This window comes from Simochromis diagramma, unplaced genomic scaffold (genome assembly GCF_900408965.1).
Source record: "Simochromis diagramma unplaced genomic scaffold, fSimDia1.1 OVJJ01000822.1, whole genome shotgun sequence".
Classification (NCBI taxonomy): domain Eukaryota; kingdom Metazoa; phylum Chordata; class Actinopteri; order Cichliformes; family Cichlidae; genus Simochromis; species Simochromis diagramma.
Genome location: NW_024387520.1, coordinates 7,018,164 through 7,040,894, shown reverse-complemented (window position 1 = coordinate 7,040,894; position 22,731 = coordinate 7,018,164). Strand labels below are relative to the sequence as shown.

At 41.4% G+C, this 22,731-nt stretch overlaps 6 protein-coding genes and 1 long non-coding RNA gene across 12 annotated transcripts; 5 read left to right on the top strand and 2 right to left on the bottom strand.

Annotated features, from left to right (window-relative positions):
* Window positions 1-213: 213 nt before the first annotated feature.
* lsm1 (LSM1, U6 small nuclear RNA associated) lies at window positions 214-3,357 on the bottom strand. Its single transcript, XM_040019479.1, is given in 5 exon segments — window positions 214-1,320; window positions 2,707-2,822; window positions 2,967-3,035; window positions 3,188-3,212; window positions 3,214-3,357. Coding segments are annotated over 5 exon segments (402 nt in total). The 5' UTR covers window positions 3,235-3,357; the 3' UTR covers window positions 214-1,149.
* A 470-nt stretch (window positions 3,358-3,827) lies between these two features.
* Window positions 3,828-7,515, top strand: bag4 (BCL2 associated athanogene 4). 2 transcript variants are annotated; one of them, XM_040019473.1, is made up of 5 exons: window positions 3,828-4,119; window positions 4,630-4,749; window positions 4,920-5,150; window positions 5,340-5,609; window positions 5,904-7,515. In XM_040019473.1, the coding sequence occupies exons 1-5, from the start codon at window positions 4,042-4,044 to the stop codon at window positions 6,348-6,350; spliced, it is 1,146 nt and encodes a 381-aa protein (XP_039875407.1). In that variant the 5' UTR covers window positions 3,828-4,041; the 3' UTR covers window positions 6,351-7,515. The 2 variants fall into 2 exon arrangements, with proteins under 2 accessions (XP_039875407.1, XP_039875406.1); XM_040019472.1 differs by having other exon boundaries at window positions 3,829-4,119; window positions 5,895-7,515.
* LOC120726132 lies at window positions 6,975-9,388 on the bottom strand. The gene is made up of 2 exons (XR_005694280.1): window positions 9,298-9,388; window positions 6,975-9,132 (listed from the first exon to the last, which is right to left on the bottom strand). It is a non-coding gene; the product is annotated as an uncharacterized LOC120726132 (long non-coding RNA).
* Window positions 8,044-9,899, top strand: LOC120726130 (dual specificity protein phosphatase 26-like). 3 transcript variants are annotated; one of them, XM_040019476.1, is made up of 4 exons: window positions 8,044-8,155; window positions 8,253-8,439; window positions 8,934-9,145; window positions 9,236-9,899. In XM_040019476.1, exons 2-4 carry the CDS (start codon window positions 8,261-8,263, stop codon window positions 9,430-9,432), a joined length of 588 nt encoding a protein of 195 aa, XP_039875410.1. In that variant the 5' UTR covers window positions 8,044-8,155; window positions 8,253-8,260; the 3' UTR covers window positions 9,433-9,899. The 3 variants fall into 3 exon arrangements, with proteins under 3 accessions (XP_039875410.1, XP_039875409.1, XP_039875412.1); XM_040019475.1 differs by lacking the exon at window positions 8,044-8,155 and having other exon boundaries at window positions 8,212-8,439; XM_040019478.1 differs by lacking the exons at window positions 8,044-8,155; window positions 8,253-8,439 and adding an exon at window positions 8,688-8,777.
* A 1,195-nt stretch (window positions 9,900-11,094) lies between these two features.
* On the top strand, window positions 11,095-14,443 carry LOC120726126 (serine protease inhibitor A3M-like). The gene is made up of 6 exons (XM_040019471.1): window positions 11,095-11,223; window positions 11,665-12,280; window positions 12,392-12,459; window positions 12,556-12,749; window positions 13,946-14,093; window positions 14,173-14,443. The coding sequence occupies exons 2-6, from the start codon at window positions 11,671-11,673 to the stop codon at window positions 14,365-14,367; spliced, it is 1,215 nt and encodes a 404-aa protein (XP_039875405.1). The 5' UTR covers window positions 11,095-11,223; window positions 11,665-11,670; the 3' UTR covers window positions 14,368-14,443.
* Window positions 14,444-14,570: 127 nt separating this feature from the next.
* On the top strand, window positions 14,571-19,779 carry carnmt1 (carnosine N-methyltransferase 1). Of its 3 annotated transcripts, XM_040019469.1 has the most exons (9): window positions 14,571-14,905; window positions 15,187-15,328; window positions 15,674-15,869; window positions 17,216-17,385; window positions 17,568-17,708; window positions 17,821-17,999; window positions 18,357-18,470; window positions 18,859-18,962; window positions 19,054-19,779. In XM_040019469.1, exons 2-9 carry the CDS (start codon window positions 15,189-15,191, stop codon window positions 19,249-19,251), a joined length of 1,242 nt encoding a protein of 413 aa, XP_039875403.1. In that variant the 5' UTR covers window positions 14,571-14,905; window positions 15,187-15,188; the 3' UTR covers window positions 19,252-19,779. The 3 variants fall into 3 exon arrangements, with proteins under 3 accessions (XP_039875403.1, XP_039875404.1, XP_039875402.1); XM_040019470.1 differs by lacking the exon at window positions 14,571-14,905 and having other exon boundaries at window positions 15,034-15,328; window positions 17,219-17,385; XM_040019468.1 differs by lacking the exon at window positions 14,571-14,905 and having other exon boundaries at window positions 15,035-15,328.
* Window positions 19,780-20,860: 1,081 nt separating this feature from the next.
* Window positions 20,861-22,430, top strand: wu:fa19b12 (uncharacterized protein LOC560551 homolog). The gene is made up of 2 exons (XM_040019723.1): window positions 20,861-21,397; window positions 21,645-22,430. Exons 1-2 carry the CDS (start codon window positions 21,029-21,031, stop codon window positions 21,804-21,806), a joined length of 531 nt encoding a protein of 176 aa, XP_039875657.1. The 5' UTR covers window positions 20,861-21,028; the 3' UTR covers window positions 21,807-22,430.
* The last annotated feature ends 301 nt before the right edge of the window (window positions 22,431-22,731 follow it).

Genomic DNA, 22,731 nt, shown 5'->3' with positions numbered 1-22,731 from the left:
TGCTGTATTATTGTGTTTTTACAACTTTATGAGTGTTTGCTGGTGAAATGGAGGCAGGAGTGTATAAAAGAAAAAAAAAGATCTAGTGAAGAAATCAGGTCGAGTCAGTCCAAATGTCCACTGTAGCGTTTGCTTCGAGATTAACGTTACCGACAAACCTTCATGTGGGGTCCTCTGCCCTCCTCCTGAAGACAAGCACTTTACGCTGAAGTTTCACCGGAAACTGCACTTTATATAATAAGACTTGATATGTGGAAACTTTTTTATGGCTTGCAGGCTGTCAGGCTCTGGGTTCATAGTATAAAATAAAACGAAAGGAAGAAAAATACATTAAACTGCCACCGGAAGTGCTTAATCATGTGGCACGAGGGTAACTCGTTTAGGAGCGAGTACAAGCTCGCGGCTGCCCCGTTTCACAGAAGCCACGATGGATCAGTCAAAACGATTAACAAGCTTATTGACCGCTGAAGGCAGATAGGATCGATTTCTCAGTGTGCGGACGGGCTCTCATTTATATAAACAGGACGTGGGGCAGCCTGATGCACCGATATGCCGCCTGCCTAAGTGCAATTACCACAATGAATTATGGCATTTCCCCACATAACAAATGCACAAGTGCCCGGTTTGATGTCACATTGCAGCGGCTAACGTGATCTGCTTAGTGGTGTCTGTGGCGCCATCATAAAAGAGGGCACCGGGCCCTGATTGACCCAAAGTGATGAGCTTCACATCCCTTTAATGCATGACACCCCTCCCACCCAAGTAGAGCTTCCATCATGAAAAATTAAACTCTTTAATGGGGCAAAGCACATAGTCTCCCCCCCTCTCAATAGCAGTTCCACATTATTTAAACACTCACCACATGATGAAAGAATACAAAGTGCTATTGATGCTTAATTGTCAACATAGTGATTTCAGAGAAAAAAAAAAAAAAAAGATTTTTTTTTTTTTTTAACTTTCTTGACTTGACAGCCCCCCTTACAAAACTCAAATTAAATCGATACAGTACATCACAGTAGATGGACTCCGTATAATGGTATGTTCTCCCCACTTAAAAACAAAAAGTCAGGCTCCCATGCGCTCTCAGGTTCAACTTCAAACTTGTCAGTTCAATGCCAACTGAGAAAGAGGCCCACGGCAACTAGGCTGCTAGTATTCATCTAGGTTGTCAGCTTTGGGTATGGACAGGCCTCGGTCTTTCAGGACCTGCATTTTGACTTTCTCCGTCTCCTGTTTGGCTTGCTGCTGCAGCCGCTGCTCCTCCAAGATCTCTTCAATGGAGACTTGCTGCAGCACCGTGTCACAGGGCTTATCCATGTCCTGCAAAGACAAGAGACCGTGTCACATCTTGCACAGGCCTGAAACACTCCGATAATACTGAACACATTTTAATTGGAATTACTGGGTGTTCTGTAACTTTGAATTGTTACTAATAAAATACCTGATCAAAAATTTGATTATTGACAAACAATCTGATTACACTAATGAAGCAAACAAGTGTCTTTGTCAAACACAAATAATGTAGAAGAATAAAGTGAACCTTTGTGCTTATGACTTCTCCAAAAGCCATTTTCTTTTTCCAGTTAAGGAGGACAGGTTGCACACCTGCCACTTCCTAGAACTAAAGGCATGAAACATCTGCAAATCTTCAAGAAGACTGCATGGTTCATGCCAACCATCAATCACAAACTGCTTTCCGATAATAAGCAGCATAAACAGAAATGCTGTTTATTTATGCTTGACAAACATTTTCTTAAAACTATACATAAATGAATGCGTGCAGAAGATGCCGTATGCTGAGACTATGTGCCTTTTTGTGCGTCAATATAATTTCTGATATGACACAGGATTTGATGTCAGCTTACTGTCATCGTTTGCCAGATGCAAGCTCACCAAAAGGCACCAAGTAGTTAATCACTGCCGTTCCATTTCCATCAGCATTTAAGAACAGAAATAAATTAACAATCAAATGAACCTAATCATCAGGCAAATGTCACAAGAGGCAGCAACATCTTCTAAAGCACTGAGAAGCAGATCAGAGTACAGGTGCTGTCGAGCCTCTGCTATGACTGAAGCAGTTTTAAATCATGACATGCTGTACTGTTACAGCATGATGTGGATCCCTTTAACAGCAGAGTACTGCTGTCAAGCATTAGGTAGGAATAACAGCGCAAGAAGAGTTCATGAATCACTTCTGCTCAGTGTACTGGCCTTGAAGGTCCTGTGTCACAGCAGTGTCCCTGTAATGCGTCACCTTGGCTGTTGACGTACATCAGACAAGCATGATTAAGGAGGGTCAGATGTTAAGGATGCATCAGCAGCTTGCACTGTTGTCTCTTAGGAAGGAGTTTGAGCCCGCCAGTCTTTCTGGCATCAGTTTGTACCAGAAAGACTGGTGAGGGTTCTCCGGCTTCCTATCACAGTCCAAAGATAAGCATGTTAGGTTAATCGGTTATTCTAAATTGGCCCACGAATGGCTGCGCGTCTCTCTGTGAGAAAGGCCAGATCTCAATCTGTGTCAACTGGGATAGGCTCTAGCCCGAGGACCCTTAGCCACCATTTATGTCAACCCCTACTCTCACAACTGTATCAATGCAGTGTGTGAAGGACATAAGGAAATGTAAGTAACAATGTCTACTGAGCCTTACTTTGCATCCTTCTGACCATTTCAAAAACCAAAGTGAAAACGAGATTATGTCTACTTACTATCTCTCCAAGCAGCACCACATTTTCTCCTCTCACGATGAATATTCCTCTGGGGATGTCACCAAACTTTTTTCCCACGTGGATGCGCTCAACTGTCTGGTGAAAAACTAAATTGGCTGGAGGACAAAAGAACCGGGGTAAATAAAGAACAGACCCGATCATGGGAATCATAATGACAGATAAACTGAGCCTGCTGTAACCAATGCAGTGACCCGACTAAGAAAAACAATACTAAAGGTGGATATAATTAAGAGTTTTACCAAACTGATCAATGCTTCTCAGGTAACCAATCAATGTTCTTCCATCTCGGAGCAGCACCAGGTGCTTCTCTGTGGGATACAAACAAGAGGAGCACGTTAAATGACAGTTTAAACCCGCTGCAGATGATCCAGATTGCGTCGGACACGATGCTGCACATCTTGAAACGATTGTTTGATTGAAACGACCAAATCAGCTCCATCAAATCACTCCTCCAACTTACTATCGATGTCGTCAATGAGGCTTGCCTGTCCCTGGTACGTAGTTCATCTTGTGCTGCTGCTTATTTGAGTCTTGTATCTGTATATACCGTCAAGCCATTAATGTTTCAATACATGTTTCTCACAAAATTAGCACAGGAAGCGTCTTTATACACGCCAGGGATGAACTTCCTGTAAGCATTTAACCCTTCGTGTGCTGGCGATTCACTACATTTCTAACACGCAGGAACGGCCCTTTAAAAAATACATCTTTAAATAAATATAACTTCAGGCATCGGTGGGTTTTGAAGATTAAAATAGCAGTTAATGTTTTTAAAATGTTATTTTTATGACCTTTCCCCCCATTGGCTAATAACGTCTACTGGCGCGCATGCGTCGGCAAAGATCGTATTTACACAATATTGGTCACAGAGCCGGAACAATTCAAAACGCCGTACATTATGTAAATACATGTATATTTTTGTTGAAATACGCCCAGAAAATAGACGTTTAACGTCTTGAAATCATATCATAAATTTATAGCTAGTGTAATGATGGTAGACTCTGGCGTTACTTTCTCCGTCCAAACGTTGGTTGTGCCAGAAAAAATCTGGCGGAGTGAGACCTCTGTAGGTTTAGCAGCGCTCGCTATTAAAGGCGCAGCACGGGGGCGCTCACGTCATTCAGTCGTTTCCCGACTTCAACCGAGGGGTCCGCACTTGTATAGGAAAACGACAGCATTGCTGCTGGCGTTTCAGACGACCTGACACATCCGATAAGTAACGCGAGGCTCGCTGCAGATTTGTTCCCCCCCACAATGATAGATGACAGGGCGGCTGCCGGTAAGAGCGCTTAGTCCAAGCATCATCATTATCAAATGCAGTCCAATCTGAAACCCGGCTGGCCCTCGACTTGCAACTCCGGAAATAATCACGGGAACTGGAATAACAGTATGGTAAGTAAGTGGACACTGCTCAGACATATTCTCGTGGTATTCACTCTCTTTTAGTGTCTTTAAACCTTAGAGAAAAGCGTGAATTTGTGGCCGAGATCATTTTCAGCCAGCTCGCACAAAGCCCTGTCTATGCTAGCTGCGTGGCTAACTGAGCTAACTAGCATTATGTAATAGTAACGGCTAAGGACAGAGTTCAGCTGTTTCCCGGGACTTTTACGTTAATCTTGACGTGACGCCACTGTTAATAAGACTCCACGTGTTTGAAAGAATAAGTCAGTATTTCGTGTCTTTCTTGTGACATGTTGGGCCCTTTTATTTCCGGTTAGTTTTTCTTAAGGATTTTGCATAACTGGTTCCGCAGGCAGATGAATCAATGTCCCTGTTTTCACAGTTATTGTTTGTCCTGGGATTGGTTGTGACGTTGAAGGCGTAGTTTTAAAGTTTTGTGTCATACCAATGTCTATTTGTAAGTACTCTGGTGCCAACCATGCTTTGTGACTGTATTTGCAGGATGCTCCTCAGTATCCAGGCTACCCTCCACACTACTGGTATCCTCAGTCTCATTCCACAGGGCACTATGCAAATACCTATCCCTCTGGATCAGATGTTCAACCACAGTACAATCCACAGGTATGGCTATACAGATGCAGCATAACCAGTACCTCTAACTCTAAGGTTGGGTTAGTGGATTTATGCTTACATTTTCATATTAACATCTATCTTGTCAAAGTTGTTGTATCTCTGATGGGTTTATACTTTTTATTTTAAATAACTAGTTCCCCTTCTTGTCTTTCACATAGGTAATGCCTGGTGGTTATCCAAACGGCCATGGAGTCTACAGTCCAGCACAGAGTCAGTATTCAACAAGTGGTTTCCACCCATCCAACCCTTTCTACTGTGCTGACCCTCAAAGACCGGCTCCGGGTTCTTATCCTAACCAAGGCTGCCATGCAGAGCAAAGCAGTGGGTCTTCTGGACAGCCTCATTCTCAACACCAACATCATCACTATCCTGGGCCACACTGCCAAGGGGTTGGTGCATTTAAGCGCACACAATGTTCAAATTTAACAATAGTTTAAATAAAGTCTTACAAATGAGGTATATTATACAGTGTAATTTTATTTATTTATTTATTTATTTAATCTAAAAACAGATGCCTTTTTTAAACTCAAAAGAAACGTTTTCTGAATGTGAGACATTTGTCTTATTTCTGCTCTCAGGGTCCTGGATATCCTCCCGGACCGTACCCTCACTACAATGAGAGTGGCCATGCATTGCCTCCAAATCCCCCATACCCAACTGGCCAGTCACTTCATCCCAGCCAGCAGGCTGATGCATGGGGACACTCTGGTCCATATGTACCCTCACAGCAGCCATGGCCGCCGGGGCAACAGCCTCCACAAAACCATTATGGGAATCCAGTCCGTCCACCACATCCTCCAGCGTGGCCAGGAACTGGAACAGGTGCTCCTCCACCGTACCAGCCCAAGGTAAGCATATTAAGAGATTTTGTTTTGTTTTTTTGTGAAACACAGATGTGCACACAATGTATTACAACTGTCATGATTAACTGTAAAACTAGAACAGCCATTGCACTTTGTTTTCTGTAATCACGCATCTATTCTGGGTGGATAGCATCTGTTTTTGGAGGGATTCGATTTTCTAAAAATTAAATACCAAATTTTTGCTAAGGTATATTTATTTGCGTCAGTTTACAGCCTTGTATTATCAAACATTTTAAACACAATATTTTTCAAACTCTTGTGTTACTGTAGGACCAACAGCACCAACGCGCCCCACCAGTGGGACCTAAACCGAAGCCAGCACCATCCCCGAATCCCCCCAGTGGTAATCCTACTGAAATAAGTTCTCCTCCACAAATGTATAAAACTGGGAGAGGTGATCCTAATGCTTCGCAAGCTGAGGCCCCGCCTTCGGTTCCAGCATCAACTCCAAGTCAGGCTGCACCTCAGCCCCTGAGCGATAACCCCAGTCTGGCTAAGGTCCAGCAGGTCATGGCCAGAGTACTGCTGCTTCAGGAAGACGTTGATGAGTTTGTTGGCAAAAAAACAGACAAGAGTTATCGTTGTCTGGAGGAACTGCTTACCAAAGAGCTGCTGGTGCTAGACTCTGTGGAGACTCAGGGACAGGAGAGTGTCCGGCAAGCCCGAAAAGAGGCTGTACAGAGAATCCAGGCCATTCTGGACCAGCTGGAAAAGAAAGCTTTCTGAGCTGGACTTGTTCTGCTTGTGGGTCACTTTGTTTTCATCTTCCTGATCTTCCATGGACATGTTCAGGTTCTTGTCGTCTTTTGCTGACCAGTGTTGTAGGGATTTTTTTTTTTTTTTTTTTTTTTTTTTTTTTTTTCTCCCCACCACCATGTTACTATAGAACACCTGTGAAAGGTGGCATGGACCAAAGAAAAAGACACAGCAGTTACTGGCACGTGGAATCAAACTTTAAAGCCTAATAATGCTGGTATAAAAGGTATGGTGGTATTAGACGTGAAAGCTCATGGTTATCTGCGTCAGCCTCAGTGAGTGACTCTATCAGCTGCAAAAGCAGGAGCGAGTCACTGGAAGATGAACTTGTGTAGTGCCACATTGCAGCTCTCTGTTGTCTCTGAGTCATGACGCAGATTATCATCACGCTGTCCCTCAGGAATGTGGGTCAGTTTCAGTCTGATCCAAAGCGTATCAGCTCTTGCACTTCTTTAGCAGGCTGTCGTTTCATTTCACGGTCCCTTTGCATGATCAGGAAATTGTGCTTTCACCTAATAGAGTAAATGCATTTTGTCCATAGCTACGTACCTCTCCATGCCTCCGCCTCTGTAGGTGCAGTGATTTCTTTTGTCTTTTCTTTTTTTTTCTCACTCAGTTTAAGCCCTGCATGCACTGTAATGTCAGATAGGCACTTGATACAATCATGATATCTCAGAACTGGGCCTTGAGTGTAGCAGATTAGTGAAAATCCCCCAGAAGATTGCTGTTCCCAATTATTTCATCTTTTTTGATGAAGACCTAGAATCAGACCTACATATGAATGCCATGTGTTTCACTTCACTCACTGATAAAGACTTGATTAAGTATGACTGGACAAGCTGTTCCTTTTCTCCATCTTTGAACATTCAAATATATATAAAACTGAAATCTCTACTTGAACATTTTCAGTCATGTTTTATGCTGAAGGACAAGGTTGGATTAAATGTTTTTCTTTCTGTCCTTTTGGTAATGAGGACAAATCTATGTTTATATCAAACGGATTTTTGTGTGTGCATCACTGTCCATTATCTTGTGTATGTATGTTTTGTTTTTCCCTCCTCAGACATTCTTGATGTGTTTTAGCAAAAAGTGCCATATTTAAGAGGATGGGTTTTATAATTAGGAGAAAAAAAAATATAAAAATATCACAAGGTTTGCATGGAAAAGAAAATCATTTTCTGTGTGTTTATTTCCCCTTCTGCTCAAATGCAGCTCGCTGTGTAGTTTTAGATGTAATGCATGTTTCTAACATAGGATGGGGAATTTTGCCTGATAAACGGTGAAAAGATCACAAGTGAAATGTGGGAGGGGGGCAGAAAAATGATTAAATGTCAGTTTTTTTGTTTTGTTTTTTTTTTTAAAACTCTTGATCAAATTAGTTTTTGCTTTGCCTTTACCAAACACACATGAATATCAGACGGTTTAGTTATCAGTCATACAACATTTCTAAATGTTGTTCTGTTTTAAAAATGGGAAGGCTGCTTATTTTTCTCAAGTAGAAACTGGTGCTTGGAGGTCAAACTGCCTTCAGCTGCAGGCCTGCATTGAGCTCTTTAAATAGACAGCTATTTGGATGCAAAAGCATTAATGTCCGCCCATGAAGGCTCCAAGTGCAGTCTAATTTAATTCAAGGGTCAAATGGCCTGACAACACAGGACACCCTCCGGTGAGTGAATCTGAGCCAAACAAGCCTGCTCCACTTGAGTCACTGGTTACAGACGACCAACTGTGGAATAATCTGTTTGCAGTTTTCTTCATCAGCGAAGCTGTAAAAGGTAGTCTCTGCAAACTCTTCCATAACCTTTTCACCTTTTAAACTTTTTGCCTACCCTTAACAAACCATTACAAAAGATAAAATTGCCATGTCGACAGAAAAAGCGATGTCCTATACATCAAAACTTCCTGTGTGGTGGAATGCAGAGCCGCCTCCGCGGAAATTGGAAATTGACCTGAGTTCACCTGGATTAGCTGTGTTTGAGTTGGAAAAACTCTTGTATACTGGCAAAGCCATAATCAGTCATGCAGATGAAGTGTGGCCTAGGCTGTACATTGGTGACCAGTAAGTAACTCCTCTTTATTTCTTTTGATGAACTCTGACATAATCTAACTGCACCTATTCCTCTAGCGTTAGTATTTACTTATATACAGAAGATTCAAATTGAGATTATGACTCTGAGGAAACTTCCTGACTTCTAAATCTCCAAATGTTTTTCTTGTGTTGAGAGAGTCATCTGATACTTTTAGTAAAAATACTCAAATCAATAAAAGTCCTGGATTCACTCCACATACGTGAAAGAGGAGCTGATCATAAATCTGATTCAAATGCAGAATGAGTAACGTGACACTTGTCCTGCTGCGTTCCACAGTGGGAACTTGCATAAACTACAACAATGCCATGTAAGCGTTTGCACTGATGCCTTGGCATGAAAGCACGTCTCGAATGTTCGAACTCGCATGCTTAAAGTGTTTTTCTAAGGATCAGTTTATCACGATGAAATATTGCATACATGCCGTATAACCTACTGTCTGAATACAGAGTGGTGTGTTTTCCAGACACAGTGCAGAGAACCAGGCTGATTTGTACAAGAATCACATCACTCACATCCTGAACGCAGCTCACAGTAATCGTAAGGGACAACCAGATATCTATGAGGGAATGAAGATCACCTACATGGGCGTAGAGGCTCATGACTCCTGTAACTATGACATGAGTGTCAACTTCCAGGCAGCAGCAGACTTTATCCATAGAGGTCTGAGCAGAGGAGGTAAGAGGAGAAGGTTAAAAATGATATAAATACAGTTCAAAGGCAAATAGATTTGATGTGTGGAATTTAATCTAATATTTCTCTGTGAAGGCAAAGTGCTGGTCCACTGTCATGTAGGAGTGAGCCGCTCTGCCACCCTGGTCCTGGCTTACCTGATGCTGAAGCAGAACCTCACTCTCGTCGAGGCTATTTGTGCTGTGAAAGAGAGCCGTGGTGTGATTCCTAACCGAGGTTTCCTTCGACAGCTCATCAAACTGGACGAGCAGCTCTTTGGCAAACATCGCTGAAACCCGTCTAACAGCATTACTAGTCACCTTTCACGGGTCCAGAAGATTGATCTTTAATGTCAAGATGATGTGTTGCATGAAAGATTTCTTGCGTTTTACTTTGGGGTCTTACAGCATGTGATCCTTTCTTTGGTCTTTATTGTTATGAACGTTAAGATAAAAACATTAAATTTGTACATGTTAAATGGACTGATGTTTTACAAGATGTTTAGCAGTCAGCTTCATTTACATAAATATTGTGGAAAAGTTTTGAGCCACCACTGATTTCTTTATATGCCGCCTTCGAAGAACCAAACCTTTTTCGTAATTTTTAAACGTGGTCTTGATCAATAGTTCTGTAGGCTTTCTGAAGCTCTTTCTTTGGACATTGGCCGCTTCTACCTGACCATTTTCAGAGGAATGTGTTGTTGTTGTTTTTTTCTAATGTTGTTAAGCCATTTAACACTGACTCATGGATCACTTCAGTATAAAAAAGGCACCTAACTCAATGAATGGACCAGTGTGAGAACTAAAGGAGAAGTGCCAGGCCAAAAATACAAAAAGCTATCTACAGCAGATGCAGCATCTGAAAATCATTGTCTGTGGAAAAAGGAACAAATCCTGACCCGATTTATGTTTTGGGCACTTCAGGTGATCCATCTACTATTCGCTGAAGCCTCATCAGAAATGTTCTCATTGGAAGGCTGAGATCTGTTAAGATGCCATTTTTAATTCTTGCCAAATTACTCAAGAGCTGTACTGAATATCAGTGGCAACAAGTCTTATGGAATGAATCCAAACTTGAAATTTTGGGTTCAAATTGTTGCCAGTATGTATGAGGAAGGTCAGGAGAGAGGCACACTAGAGAGCTGAGAAAAACGATGGAGTTGCTGTCATGGTTTGGACATTCATTTAGGACAGTGGTGTTGATGATCTTGTCAAAACCAATGAACACAGAAAAGTGACATCAGATTTTGACCCACTATGTAATATCATCTGGACCTCAACTTTATTGAAGCAGTCTGGGATCATCTTGACAGAGAACAGAACAAAGAAGGTCTTTCAAGAAGCATGAAGAGCTATTCCTGAAGACTACTTACAGAAAACGCAAGAAAGCAGCCTAAGACAGTTCAGGCTGTGTTGAAGAGTAAAGGTAGTCATACCAAATATTAGCATTCAAGCTTTGTTAAGCTCTGTTTTTGCCTTATATAGTGTATTAACATGTATTTTTGCATTTGTTTCAATAACTGTTTTCCTGTTTTCCCAACAAAATACTAAGAAATAATGGGCACCTCAAGACCTTTGCACAGTAATGTGGCTCCATGGTGCCTCCTAATGGCCAAATATTAAATGTGTTTTTCAGCACTGCACTGAAATCAATGCCCGTTTTTAACTCGACCAATAGCTGTTGCATAAATAAAGAAATTAACTTTTCAAAAGTGTTTTAGTGTTTCATTGCACAACAGATAAACATTTCTCTCTGACATCAGTGTTGACAGGGTGATATCAAAGTTCAACTGCTATACTGTACAGCACAGCTGGTGATTAGTGATCACCTATGGCATTTTTTGTACCCCTGCGTTAACAAACAATGGCTTTTCTGTGCATTTTGTGTGAACTCAGTTTGATGCCATGATTACAGGGGAGTCATTGCACAGAACAAATGCAGAGGTTGAGCAAGTAAGAGGCTGAGACAAAGAGCAAACAAAGTCAAAGTTCGGCCTGATCGTCCTCATAAATAGAAGGTCTCCCCCCGTCCAGCTTCACTCTCTGTGGCTGATAATACATACAGTGAGCTCCAACCAGAAGAAGGTAGGCGATATGTTTTTTTTAATAGCATGTTTAACTGTCCCGCCATCAGATGCACGGTTATCTTTAATATGTAACATCTGTAGACTGTAAGTTGTAACTTTGATTTTAAGCTCTTCTTAATGACGCTGAATATTTGCAGCTAATTATCGTGACGTCTATAAACAAATTTAACCAGCCCATACACAAAACAGCCAATTTGGATTTTAATGTAAGTAAATTCTGATAGGCAACATTAGGGATTAAATCTGGCCCCTCTGCTTCAAATGAGTGAGGAGATAAAGAAACACAGAAATTTGTTGGGAATTTAGCAAAAACTGTTGCAGCATAGCGTGTTGGTCAGAAACTCAGTTCACAGTACGAAAGAGCAAAACTGACTGTTTTCAGGAGCAAATATTGCATAACCCACATGAACAAACAATCGATTGTGAACTTTTGTCTCAGTTGACCATGATGCATGCAGCCTTGGCTATCTGGATCTTATCAGTAGTGTTCTGCATGGGTAGAGGCCATCACCATTTGGGCCATGCCAATCAAGACCAAGAAACTGACAGCAGCCTCTCACAGGTGTCCACAGCAAACAAAGAGTTTGCCTTCCGTCTGTACAGAAAGTTAGCAGCTCATCCTGACTTTCAAGGCAAAAACATCTTCTTCTCACCAGTCAGTATTTCTACTGCCTTGGCTGCCTTGTCCGTAGGAGCTCGGGGGGAGACCCACCAGCAGCTTTTCAGTGGTCTAGGTTTCAACAGTTCCCAGCTCATGCAAGCAGATGTAGATCAGTCCTTCCGTATGCTCCTGCAAAACGCAAAGAGTGGTGACACCAGTGAGGGGACTGCCGTGTTCGTGGACAACCGCTTTAAGCCGCAACCCGAGTTCCTGGAGGTGTTGAAGCAGTCCTATTTTGCCGAAGGGTTTAATGTTGACTTCACCCAAGCCACGGAGAGTGTCAATACCATCAACAATTATGTGGCGACCAAGACCAATGGGAAGATTGACAAGCTGGTTGAGAGCCTGGATGTAAACACAGTCATGTATCTCATCAGCTACATATACTTTAAAGGTAAGAGGTCAACTGAGATGAGATTTGGCTGGTCTCTCTTTTATTCCAAGGTTTAAGTTTGATGTGTCATCTGTAACGTGTGATTTATTTCTGCTTATAACCGCAAAACAGGAAAGTGGGAGACTCCGTTTGATCCTCAGCACACCACAAACGACCATTTCCATGCGGAGAACATTCAGGTTCAAGCAGCTGATTCAGAACGGAGATGAGTTGCAATAATTATACATCACTGCGCCTAATTCAACCTGTTTTCCAATAAACTGTCACCTTTCCAGGTTCCAGTCCAGATGATGAATATGGAAAAGGATGTTGATATTTATGATGACAAGCTCATTAACACAACAGTCCTCCACCTCCCCTTCAACGGCACCCACTCCATGCTGCTGATGTTGCCTGAGAATATGGCAACGCTGGAGAACGCCATTAGCCCGGGCCATGTCAACAAATGGCTGAAATGGAAGAAGCAGAGGTTGGGTAGAATTTCAAATCATGCTTAATTTCTTGGTTTAGACACGTTCATCATATTTACATATACTTAAAATTTTTAAGATTAAACAAAGAAAGCTAGAGTAAAAATGAAATGCAGTTTCTAAATGATGATTTCATTTATGAAGTGGAAAAAACTACCGATTCCCACCCATCCCTATGTGAAAACGTAATTCCCCTCTAAACCTAATAACTGCTTGGGCCACCTTTGGCAGCACAAGGTGCAGTCAGGCGTTTGCAGGGATTCTGGCCCACTCTCAAACACATTGGAGGGTTTTTTTTAAAACATGAAATCCTTACTTCAACTTGACCACTCCAAAACCTTTATGTTGTTTTGTGTTTTTTGGAGCCAATCAGAGGTGGATTTGAGTTGGTGTGTTTCAGATGATCGTCTGCTGCATAACTCTTCAGGGTGCAAAACATTGTCCCCCAGACTTTTCTGGTAGAGAGCAGAACTCATGGTTCGACCAATTACAGGAAGTCTCCCAGATGCTGAAACAGGAGAGCAGCTTCAGACCATCACACTGCCACCACCATGTTTCATTGTTGCTATGATATTCTTTTCATGGACACGGTCTTAGTTTTACGCCAGACGTAACAGGACTCAAACCTTCCAAAAACTTCAGCTTTGTCATGTCAGTCCACGTACTGAAATACTTGGGGATCATCAAGATTTATTTACTTTTTGGAAAAACTTTGTAACTATTTCCAGACTGATAGGTGTCACTGACTTAGTTTTCCAGCAGTTTCTTTAGATGATGTATTGCTTTTTGAGATCTTTTAGCTTCACTTTGTCAGACTGTTTTTATTTTAGTGATTTCTTGATTCAACAGGTCTGGCAGTAATCGGGCCTGGCTGTGGCTTATGAAATTGTGTTTAATCGTGTGGTTAATCACAGTAAATTCATGTTTTAACAAGGAGGGGCAGTTTATGACACAGGGGCAGGCAGGTTTGGGTAGCTTTTTTTCTGTTAATAAAAGAAATTATCCTTTAATAACTGCATTTTGCATTCACTCAGGTTATCTTTGTTTGATGTTAAAATTTGTTTGATAATCTGAAACAGAAGTGTGACAAACATGCAAAAACTAAGAATTCAAGAAGAGTAAAAATATTTTGTCATACCCTGAATATGCTTGCCGGATGAATATCAATACTATTGATTCCTTTCACAATTTTTAGGAGATACAACATATATGTGCCAAAGTTCTCCATCAAGACTTCCTACAAACTGAGCAAAGTGCTGACTGAAATGGGAATGGCAGACATGTTTCGTGATAGTGCAAATCTGACCGGTATTTCAGAGGGGCATAAACTGGCAGTCTCAGAGGTAAGGACAGTGTTATTAAACACACATTTCTCCCTTTTATTCAATCCTCTCACATGTTTCTCACTCCACTGCACTGTAGGTGGTACACCAAGCCACCCTGGATGTTGATGAGGCTGGAGCCACAGCAGCAGCTGCTACACGCATCGTTATCATGCTCATGTCCTTCCGGATTGTCCCGGTCTTGAAGTTTAACCGCCCATTTATGGTCATCATCACTGAGCGTAACACAGAAAACATTGTTTTCATGGGAAAGATTATTAACCCAAACATCTGATGGAGGAAATGCTTTGTGTTCTTCCATGGTTGTTGCAGTAAACATAAAATACTCAGAAAAACAAAAACAAAAAACACTCACTTGTCATGTCTCTTCTTTTATGACTGCATGGTTTTAGTATTGTTCTACCTGTTTTTGACAAGTAGAAGATAAAATACAAACAACAGGATTCCCAGCATCAGCTTTTCTCAGGGGTAAACAATAATATAGCATGTTTTCAATCATCTTTATTAATAATGATGCGTTATTGTGTAACATGCATAGATTTTGCACTAACACACCTGGAAACCTCTGGGCCAGGCACATGGAAAACCAAAAAAGGCGTGAGATAAAGATGCATACATCTTAAACTATCAAGTCATGCACTATTGCACTTTATGTCAAAAAAGACTGAAAAGACTAAATAGTCATTTCAATATTTCACATTTAATTTGACTATGAGTACAAATAGCGTTTATTACATGTTATTACATTAAATACATTTTATTTATTCTCTTGAAAGGTGCATGCCAGCAGGGATTAGGCTCTTACTAACAGAGTAAGTTTTCTGAGTTGAGTTCAGAATGCTTTTACTGAGCTGAGTTGCATTATTGTCTCTATTTATTTTATATTTGTATAATATTGTATTTATTTATTGTATTTATGTAAAATAAATTGTTAATTTATAGATTTTTTAAAGACAAAGTAGTGTAGTTTAGTTACCTGACGCTACGTGGCAGCACTGCGCCTCGTAGAGTCTGCTGCGCTGAAAACCAATCAGAAGAAGAAGAAGTTTGCCTCGCTTTGATTGGATGTGAAGGTTTTTTTTTTTTTTTCAAGATATGGCTGAAACAACAGGACAAGAAGGAGCTAAAGGTGGACCACATTATATAAAAGAAAGAATAAAATACAGCCCGGAGGAGGAGGCCAGGCTGGAAAGGAAACATTTCTGGAGAATAATTGATGCTTTTAGATATTACAGGTATGAAAAGGGTTTTTGAAATAAAGACAGGCCGCGGGTGTTTTGTGTCAATACATGGCAGTGTTAGCAAATAATAGCATAGAGAAGAACACCAAGTCTAAAGAGAAAAAAAGGCTTACTGATGTGTTTAAACTGTATTTAAACGTTAAATTGCGACACCTACTTTTGAACCACCTCTGCTCGCTGCATTTGACCTCTTTTGATCAGCCCTTTCTGCCTTTCACACTGCTCACAACACACTTAAATACAGTGAAAGAGAAAAAAAGTGAACCTTGTGCACAGTATGGTTATGGTGATCAGTGTAGCTGGTGAAGCCTGAGTCTCAGCTCTGTGTCTTCCTGCCAGGATCCATGTTCAGGAGCAGGTCAAGCGCGCGGAGCGTCAGTTTCAGAGTCTTCCGCAGCACCACCAGAATCTGCTGCCACACGTTTTGTCCAACCTGGCCCGGATCGGCCAGTGTGCGGACCACAACCAGGAGGTGCTGCAGGCCATCGTCCACCACAGCCTCCACATGTTTGAGAACATGGAATACGGAGAGAGGGTATGACTTAAATCTGCTGTATGAACTGCAATCACAGATCCAGAGCTGGCTATTTCTAGTGTTTTGTCTTTTTCCTGTGATTAGTAAGGCAAAAGTGAGGACAACTATGAAAGAGATGAAGAATAGAAAGGCAGTTTGAGCTGGATGACTTACCTTGGGTGGTATAGAGATGTCTGCAGGAGAGGGCAGTGCACTTTTTAACTCAATCTTTTGAGTGAGAGGATGCCTGAGGAATGAAGAAGTCTACTGCTTCTGATTTTCAAGAACAAGCTATGCAGAGCTGTAGCAACTACAGAGAGATAAAGCCGATGAGCCAGGATATTGGAAAGAGTTGTTGAAGCTAGGTGTGAAGAGATGTGATGATCTGTGAGCAGCAGTATGTCTTCATGGTGAGAAAGTGCACTATGGGTATGATGTTTACTTTGAGAGTGATTGTGGAGAAGGTCAGAAGGAGTTGCACTGTGTCTTTGTGGATCTGGAGAAAGCATATCTCCAGATCCACAAAGTGGTGCCAAGATGGGAGCTGTGACGAGTAGCAGACAAGTATGTGAGCCTGGTGCAGGACATGTATGAGGACAGCAAGACAGTGGTGAGGTTGAGGTAAGAGTTAATGATGGGTTGGAGTTAGGTGTGCCTTTTCTTGTTTGCAGTGATGATGAATAGATGAGGTCAACCAGAAGTTTCCATGAGTTATGATTTATTGCAGACTTCACTGTGATCTGTAGTGAGAGTAGAGAGGAGGAGGAGGAGAGCCTGGAGAGGTGGAGGTATGCTCTGGAGAAAAGAGGAATGAAAGTCAGTAGAAAAGCAAGGCTAACTACATGTGTGTATGAGAGGGAGTTACCTGGAAAGGTGAATCTGAAAGGAGTGGAGGTAGTGAAGGTGGATGCGTTTAAATACCTGGGGTCAACCATCCAAAGCACTGAAAAGTGCAAAAGATACATGGAGAAGAGAGTGCAGGTGGGGTGGAGTGGGTGGAGATGAGGGTCAGGGGTGATTTGTGAAAAGTGTCACCCAGTCCTCACCCAGTGTGGTCTGTAGAACAGCAGCTTGAGTGAAAAGGAAGGCTTACAAGATGGTAGTGAGTCCTGCTGTTATGTATGGTTTGAGCACGGTGGCACTGACAAAAAGACAGGAGGCCAAGCTGGAGATGTTAAGATTTTCATTGAGTGTGACCAGAATGGATAGGATTCATGGATGTAGTGAAGGAGACCATGCAGATGGTTGGTGTGACAGAGGAGGATGCTTGGAATGGGATGAGATGGAGGCACATGATCTTCTGTAGTGACCCCTAAAGGGAGCAGATGAAAAAAGACTGTGACTTAATTATGTCTCCATTCTTTTAGCAGGAGGATCCAAGGAAGATTCGTCCATCCTCTACATTTGACATGGACAAACTTAAGTCCACCATAAAACAGTTTGTGAGAGACTGGAGTGAGTCAGGCCAGGCTGAGAGGGACTCCTGCTATAAGCCCATCATCCAAGAGATCCAAAGACTTTTCCCAAGTGATCAATAGTAAGGAGCTTACATGGTAAATTGGACACACACATGCATGCCAATAAAGAGAAAGTCAGTGTTGCTGAATATGTGCATTCTACTTTTTGCATGCTATAGTTTCAACATCTTGGTGTGATTATGTGACTTACACAGTTTTTTTTCTATGTGATATGTGCATTTTGTGCATTTTATTATATCAGTGATGTGTCTAAGGTGAGCGTGCTGGTTCCGGGTGCTGGGCTTGGCCGTCTAGCCTGGGAGATAGCTCGGCTGGGTTACATGTGCCAGGGAAACGAATGGAGCTTCTTCATGCTCTTCTCCTCAAACTTTGTTCTCAATAGGTAACACTTACACAGAAATGCACAGGCTGAACAGACACCTTAACTAATATTTTCTTTTGCGTCTGTAATCGCTACTCTTACTCTCCTTGTCTATCTTCACTGCTCTATTCAGGTGTGAAAAGGTGAATGCTCTGACACTCTACCCCTGGATCCACCAGTTTAGCAACAACAAGCGATCCTCTGACCAAACACGACCAATCAGATTCCCTGATGTCAACCCTCAGAGCTTGTCACTAAATGCAGACTTCTCCATGGTAGCAGGGGACTTTGTGGAGGTCTACAATGAGCCAGGTAAATAAAATGTATCTTTAACCTATGAGATATTTCTAAAAAGGGGACCAAACTTTACTCATGTAGGTTGAAAGTATACATTTTTACATCTACAAAAAGCACAATATAATTGACTCAAACTTTTCAATGTGGATGTACTATAAAATATTCTCACTGGTCACTTCATTAGGTACATTTTGCTTTTGCTGGTTTGGATTCCCTTTGCCTTCATAACTGCTTTAGTTCTTGATGGCACAGATTTAACAAGGTGCTGGAAACGATGAATACATCTCACTCATGTCCACCTTAGTAATATTAGTAATAAAAAAAATGCATAAAAGTATTAATAAAGATTATTATATTTTGTGTTTCTGGCAGAGTCCTGGGACTGTGTGGCTACCTGCTTCTTCATCGACACGGCTCATAATGTGTTGGAGTATGTGGAAACTATCTGGAAGATTCTTAAGCCTGGTGGAGTGTGGATCAACCTGGGTGAGTGTCCGTATTCAAACTATTAATAACTACTGCAGGTCCTTATTAAGCTAAGCTAGTTATAGTTGCTGCATCTTATCATCCCCCCATTAAGGCCTTATTAGATCTTCTTCACTCACTCTGTAATATCTTTTTATAGGGCTGGATTTTGTTCACATTAGTAATTATTTATGTTGACTATTTTTTTTTTTTGGTTTGTTTAGAAAAAATGAGCCATAATAATAAATAGAGGGGATCTTTATATTTCTTTTTTTTTCTTTTTCAGTTTTAAAACAAAATTGTTTTGATTGAATAGAAAGGAAACACGAGTCTTACTTTCACATGGATGAGATTTTCTCCTCTTAAGTCGGTGAACTTAACAGTGTAAACGTTCTTTAATATTTTCAAGGTCCACTGCTGTATCACTTTGAGAACATGGCCAACGAGCTCTCAGTTGAGCTTAGCTACGAAGACATTAGGACAGCGATGGTCAGATTTGGCTTCCATATCGAGGTACCTGAAGACCTAAATATTACCGCTTCAGCCATACACTTGTCCGAAACCTTGCTCGAGAAGTAAAATCAAATTAAACTTCCTCCCGCAGGTGGAGAAGGAGTCAATGCAGACCACCTACACAGAGAACGACCGGTCGATGCTGAGATACGTTTACGACTGTGCCTACTTTGTTGTGCGGAAGCCTGCAGAGCTGCAGTACTTTAATGGTCAAAACGAAGACCAGCTACAAAACTCTCCACCGGCTGCTAAGTCGCCACGCCGAGAGGGTCCCGACAGCCCGACGTGACAAGATGTCCTTTGACAAAACCAAGTGAAAGCATAAGAGCACAATCCTTGGCTGAAATATGACAACAAAGGAAAAGGAACATTTTCCTTTTGGCCAGATATATTTTTAAAAATGTCTGCCCGAATCCACAAGACCTTGAAGTGGCTCAAAATGGGGACTGTAATATGAAGTAAGGTGATGTGATATGAAGTAAAGTGATCTGTACCATCTGAACAAAAGTCAAAATACTGGGTCTGAGATGAATCACTTACCATTGGCTGCTACTTTGTGTTTGTGGTTTGTGTGTCAGCTGCTGGCCACGAAGACCATCATTTTGTTTTTAGGCTCCGTGTGTGCATGTGATAGGAGAATGTGATAGGAGAATGTGATGTGAATGCCTGCTTTTCCTTTTTTTTTTTTTCCCCTTTTTTTTTTCTTTTATGTGCCAATAACTACATCTAATATTTTTTTTATATTGTTTGTTTTGGACTGTCATCACACTTTGAAATAAAGCCGCACATTTTAAAAATGTGATTCTCCAGTTTTACTTAAACACATTTTCAAATACATTAACACCAACATAACAGAAAAGACGGCAACAGGTCGACGATATCTAGAATCTCTATATACAAGTATCATCTTGTGAATGTTGCCAATAAAAACAAAGGTAGTAGAATTTGAAGAATCATTTTTTTTAATGAAAGTTTGACCTTATTTGAGGTCAAACATAGTTTTAAATAGCTCTATATAGCACTATTATAACCTTCAGATCAATCTATTGACCTTAAAGGAGAGGTCAGAGGTCAAATGTGACATTCTATTTATAATCTTTATAAAGTGTCTCAAAAAGTTGATTCTGTTTTATCTCGATGTAGTATTTTCAGTGTGAGAAAGGTTTTTGTTATTAATCCAAGTGACTTCTTTAGTTCAGCTGACTGCAGGTTTCCCCAACCTTTAAACAGTACATCTCTATAATGACTGAAATTAGCACCAATGACTAACAATATGGTGCATGCTTTCTATATGTCGACAACACACATGACACTTGTCATGTAAAAGGCTTTTCTGTCAGTTTTCGACCAATAATACATTGAGCTAACAGGCAAAAAATTAACCAAAAAGCAGTTTTAAAAAGGTGAGTTTTGAGTTTGTTTTTTTTTAAAAAAACAGCTACTCAGTCCGCAGTTCTTAATGTTTGGGGGAGAGAGTTCCACAGTCTAGGGGCCACAGCTCTATCACCCTTAGTCCTCCTCTTAGTATTTTTTAAAGCAAGTAAGCCCTGATCAGATGACCTCAAAGACCTGCTAGGGACATAGGGTTGTAGCAGATCAGGTAGGCTGGTGCCAGTCCGTGCACAGCTCTGTAGGTCAAGACCAGGATCTTAAAATTGACTCTAAATTTAACAGGAAGCCAGTGTAACTGAGATAACAACGGTGTCACATGTGAGTACTTGGAGGATTTTGTCAAAAGCCTAGCTTTCCTCATCCAGTGTGGTCTGTGTTTTTGTGTCAGTGCACATATTTTCCTGAACCCTGATGTACACAAACCAATGAGTATCAGGCAGTGTTGTAAATTGCAGGAAGTAGATGAGAGTTAAGTGATTGGAGACTGGGTGCTCTGGGCGGGGCTAGAAAGCAGTGCTCTATTCTGATTGGTTCTTTGCAATAATTCTACTACCGGTGCTCATCATTTCGAGATCGTGCATCGCTAAACACGCTCCTGCGCACTTTCGGTGTTATCCAGCAATCACAGGGATTTCAGGTTTTCTGTGCACATCGGTGGCGTACCGGCAGACTGCATGGCAAAGAGGCGCGCCGAGGACACTCTGCTGCACAACTCTCCCTCCAAGAGGTGTTTCCGCTCCCTTTGCGCTGTTGACATACAGGCGGAGAGCATGGCTCCGTCCGGGGGCGTGAGCCCGCCGTCCCTCCTGGCTTTGCTGGGGACCCGCTGCAGAAAGAGGCCGCAATATTTCGATGAAGAAGAGACCGCTTCTTATCGCAAGACTTCACACTACGATGCCAGGAAGCGTGCAGTAAATGTTTCGGCGGTGCAGACGTCTGGAAGTTTCCAAGACCGTCGCAGCTCTTCAGTCACGAGCTCCCAGAAACGACCACGAGAGGACAGCGAGGAGCCAGATACCGCTGTTCCCAAATCTAATGATAAAGTAAGTTATTGAGAATATAACAGAAGTCGGGGATGTTCACTGCAGTTTTAGCGACCATGCAATACAACTGAATTTGGTGTGACTACAGTGAGTGTCCACTAGATGTCACCATTTACACATTCTAGACTTGTTTTTACTGTACTCTGTATATACCAGTGAAAAGGGGACTGATTGGTCAGCAGGTAACAAAATGTTGCCACGTAGTTGCGTTTGGACGTTACATTTCTATCTGTCTGTTCCCTTTCAGGCTGATGAGGACGCAAACACTGAAGACTGCACTTACAACTCCTTCCAGTATTGGAGGGTGCCTTTACCTGAGCTTGACCTTTCACTGCTAGAAGATGCAAGCGCCCACTCAAAAACAAAAGACAAGTCAAAAGCATCTTCTTCTGACGCCATGGAGACTTGAAGATGATTGGTACAGCGAGGCCTATTGAAAGCTGCCTCTTCCCGTTTAAAGCATGGGAACATGATGAGGACAATGTGATGTTCTTCAGCAAATAGAGGCATCAAGAACAGGTTACTTGAAATGCATCAAGGTGAGATGCGATACCGAAACCTGCCAAGGCTGCCCCTGTAGAGCAATACAGGCTTTATTTATTTTATTTTTTCCCCCTTAAGTGGAAAACAGTCTAATGCAAGATTTCACAGACCTAAGTGGAACTTTTTTCAAACCTTTTATAGATCCAGCAGCTTTGTGTGACCAGCATTTAGACAGCCTGATAACAGCAGTGACTGATCTCCCATGTTCAATGCTGAGTCCTTACTTTGCAAACCTACAGTTGAGTAGGATTATATAAATATGTGTCTAACTAATTAGAGATCTAATTAAAAATGTATGCTTGGTCTGCAGATAATAGTTGCCTTTCAGAACAAATTTGGTCCAGTTGTGTAGGGTTGCACTTTTTAAATTGTGTGACTGAACTGTAGATGTTTGTTGGTTGTACATTTATTTTGTACACATCTGATTGCCAGTTAGAGCTGGTTGTTACATGCCTTTGTATTCATTGACAATAAAAATATATATTTGTGACTTTTCTTTTAATTGTTTGGTTTTATTTATGGTTTTATCAACGATAATGCTGACCACCCTCTACACCACATACTGGACAGGAAGCGGAGAACCATCTGTAACACATTCATACCACATGTATTCACATTTTATTAGGTCTGAAGTATTGTGGCCAAAATGATAATCATGATTATTTGTCACGATTATTCAAAGAGTGACAAAAAATTTTTTATTGCACTGTAACAAAAAAAAAAAATGCTTTCACATCTGTTAAGGTTTTTGTGTTAACATTCAGCTGATCCTCAGCTCTCTTTGTATACCA

What these genes read in the sequence shown, in the direction of transcription:
- wu:fa19b12 (XM_040019723.1), top strand. Translation starts at nt 21,029, where the DNA reads ATGGCAAAGAGGCGCGCCGAGGACACTCTGCTGCACAACTCTCCCTCC. An exon ending in TTCCCAAATCTAATGATAAA is followed by an intron (nt 21,398 to 21,644) that starts GTAAGTTATTGA and finishes GTTCCCTTTCAG; the next exon opens with GCTGATGAGGACGCAAACAC.
- carnmt1 (XM_040019469.1), top strand. Translation starts at nt 15,189, where the DNA reads ATGGCTGAAACAACAGGACAAGAAGGAGCTAAAGGTGGACCACATTAT. An exon ending in GATGCTTTTAGATATTACAG is followed by an intron (nt 15,329 to 15,673) that starts GTATGAAAAGGG and finishes TCTTCCTGCCAG; the next exon opens with GATCCATGTTCAGGAGCAGG. An exon ending in GGAGGTCTACAATGAGCCAG is followed by an intron (nt 18,000 to 18,356) that starts GTAAATAAAATG and finishes TGTTTCTGGCAG; the next exon opens with AGTCCTGGGACTGTGTGGCT.
- bag4 (XM_040019472.1), top strand. Translation starts at nt 4,042, where the DNA reads ATGCAGTCCAATCTGAAACCCGGCTGGCCCTCGACTTGCAACTCCGGA. An exon ending in AACCACAGTACAATCCACAG is followed by an intron (nt 4,750 to 4,919) that starts GTATGGCTATAC and finishes TCTTTCACATAG; the next exon opens with GTAATGCCTGGTGGTTATCC. An exon ending in CTCCACCGTACCAGCCCAAG is followed by an intron (nt 5,610 to 5,894) that starts GTAAGCATATTA and finishes GTGTTACTGTAG; the next exon opens with GACCAACAGCACCAACGCGC.
- LOC120726130 (XM_040019475.1), top strand. Translation starts at nt 8,243, where the DNA reads ATGTCGACAGAAAAAGCGATGTCCTATACATCAAAACTTCCTGTGTGG. An exon ending in AGGCTGTACATTGGTGACCA is followed by an intron (nt 8,440 to 8,933) that starts GTAAGTAACTCC and finishes TGTGTTTTCCAG; the next exon opens with ACACAGTGCAGAGAACCAGG. An exon ending in TAGAGGTCTGAGCAGAGGAG is followed by an intron (nt 9,146 to 9,235) that starts GTAAGAGGAGAA and finishes TTCTCTGTGAAG; the next exon opens with GCAAAGTGCTGGTCCACTGT.
- LOC120726126 (XM_040019471.1), top strand. Translation starts at nt 11,671, where the DNA reads ATGATGCATGCAGCCTTGGCTATCTGGATCTTATCAGTAGTGTTCTGC. An exon ending in TCCATGCGGAGAACATTCAG is followed by an intron (nt 12,460 to 12,555) that starts GTTCAAGCAGCT and finishes TCACCTTTCCAG; the next exon opens with GTTCCAGTCCAGATGATGAA. An exon ending in CTGAAATGGAAGAAGCAGAG is followed by an intron (nt 12,750 to 13,945) that starts GTTGGGTAGAAT and finishes CACAATTTTTAG; the next exon opens with GAGATACAACATATATGTGC.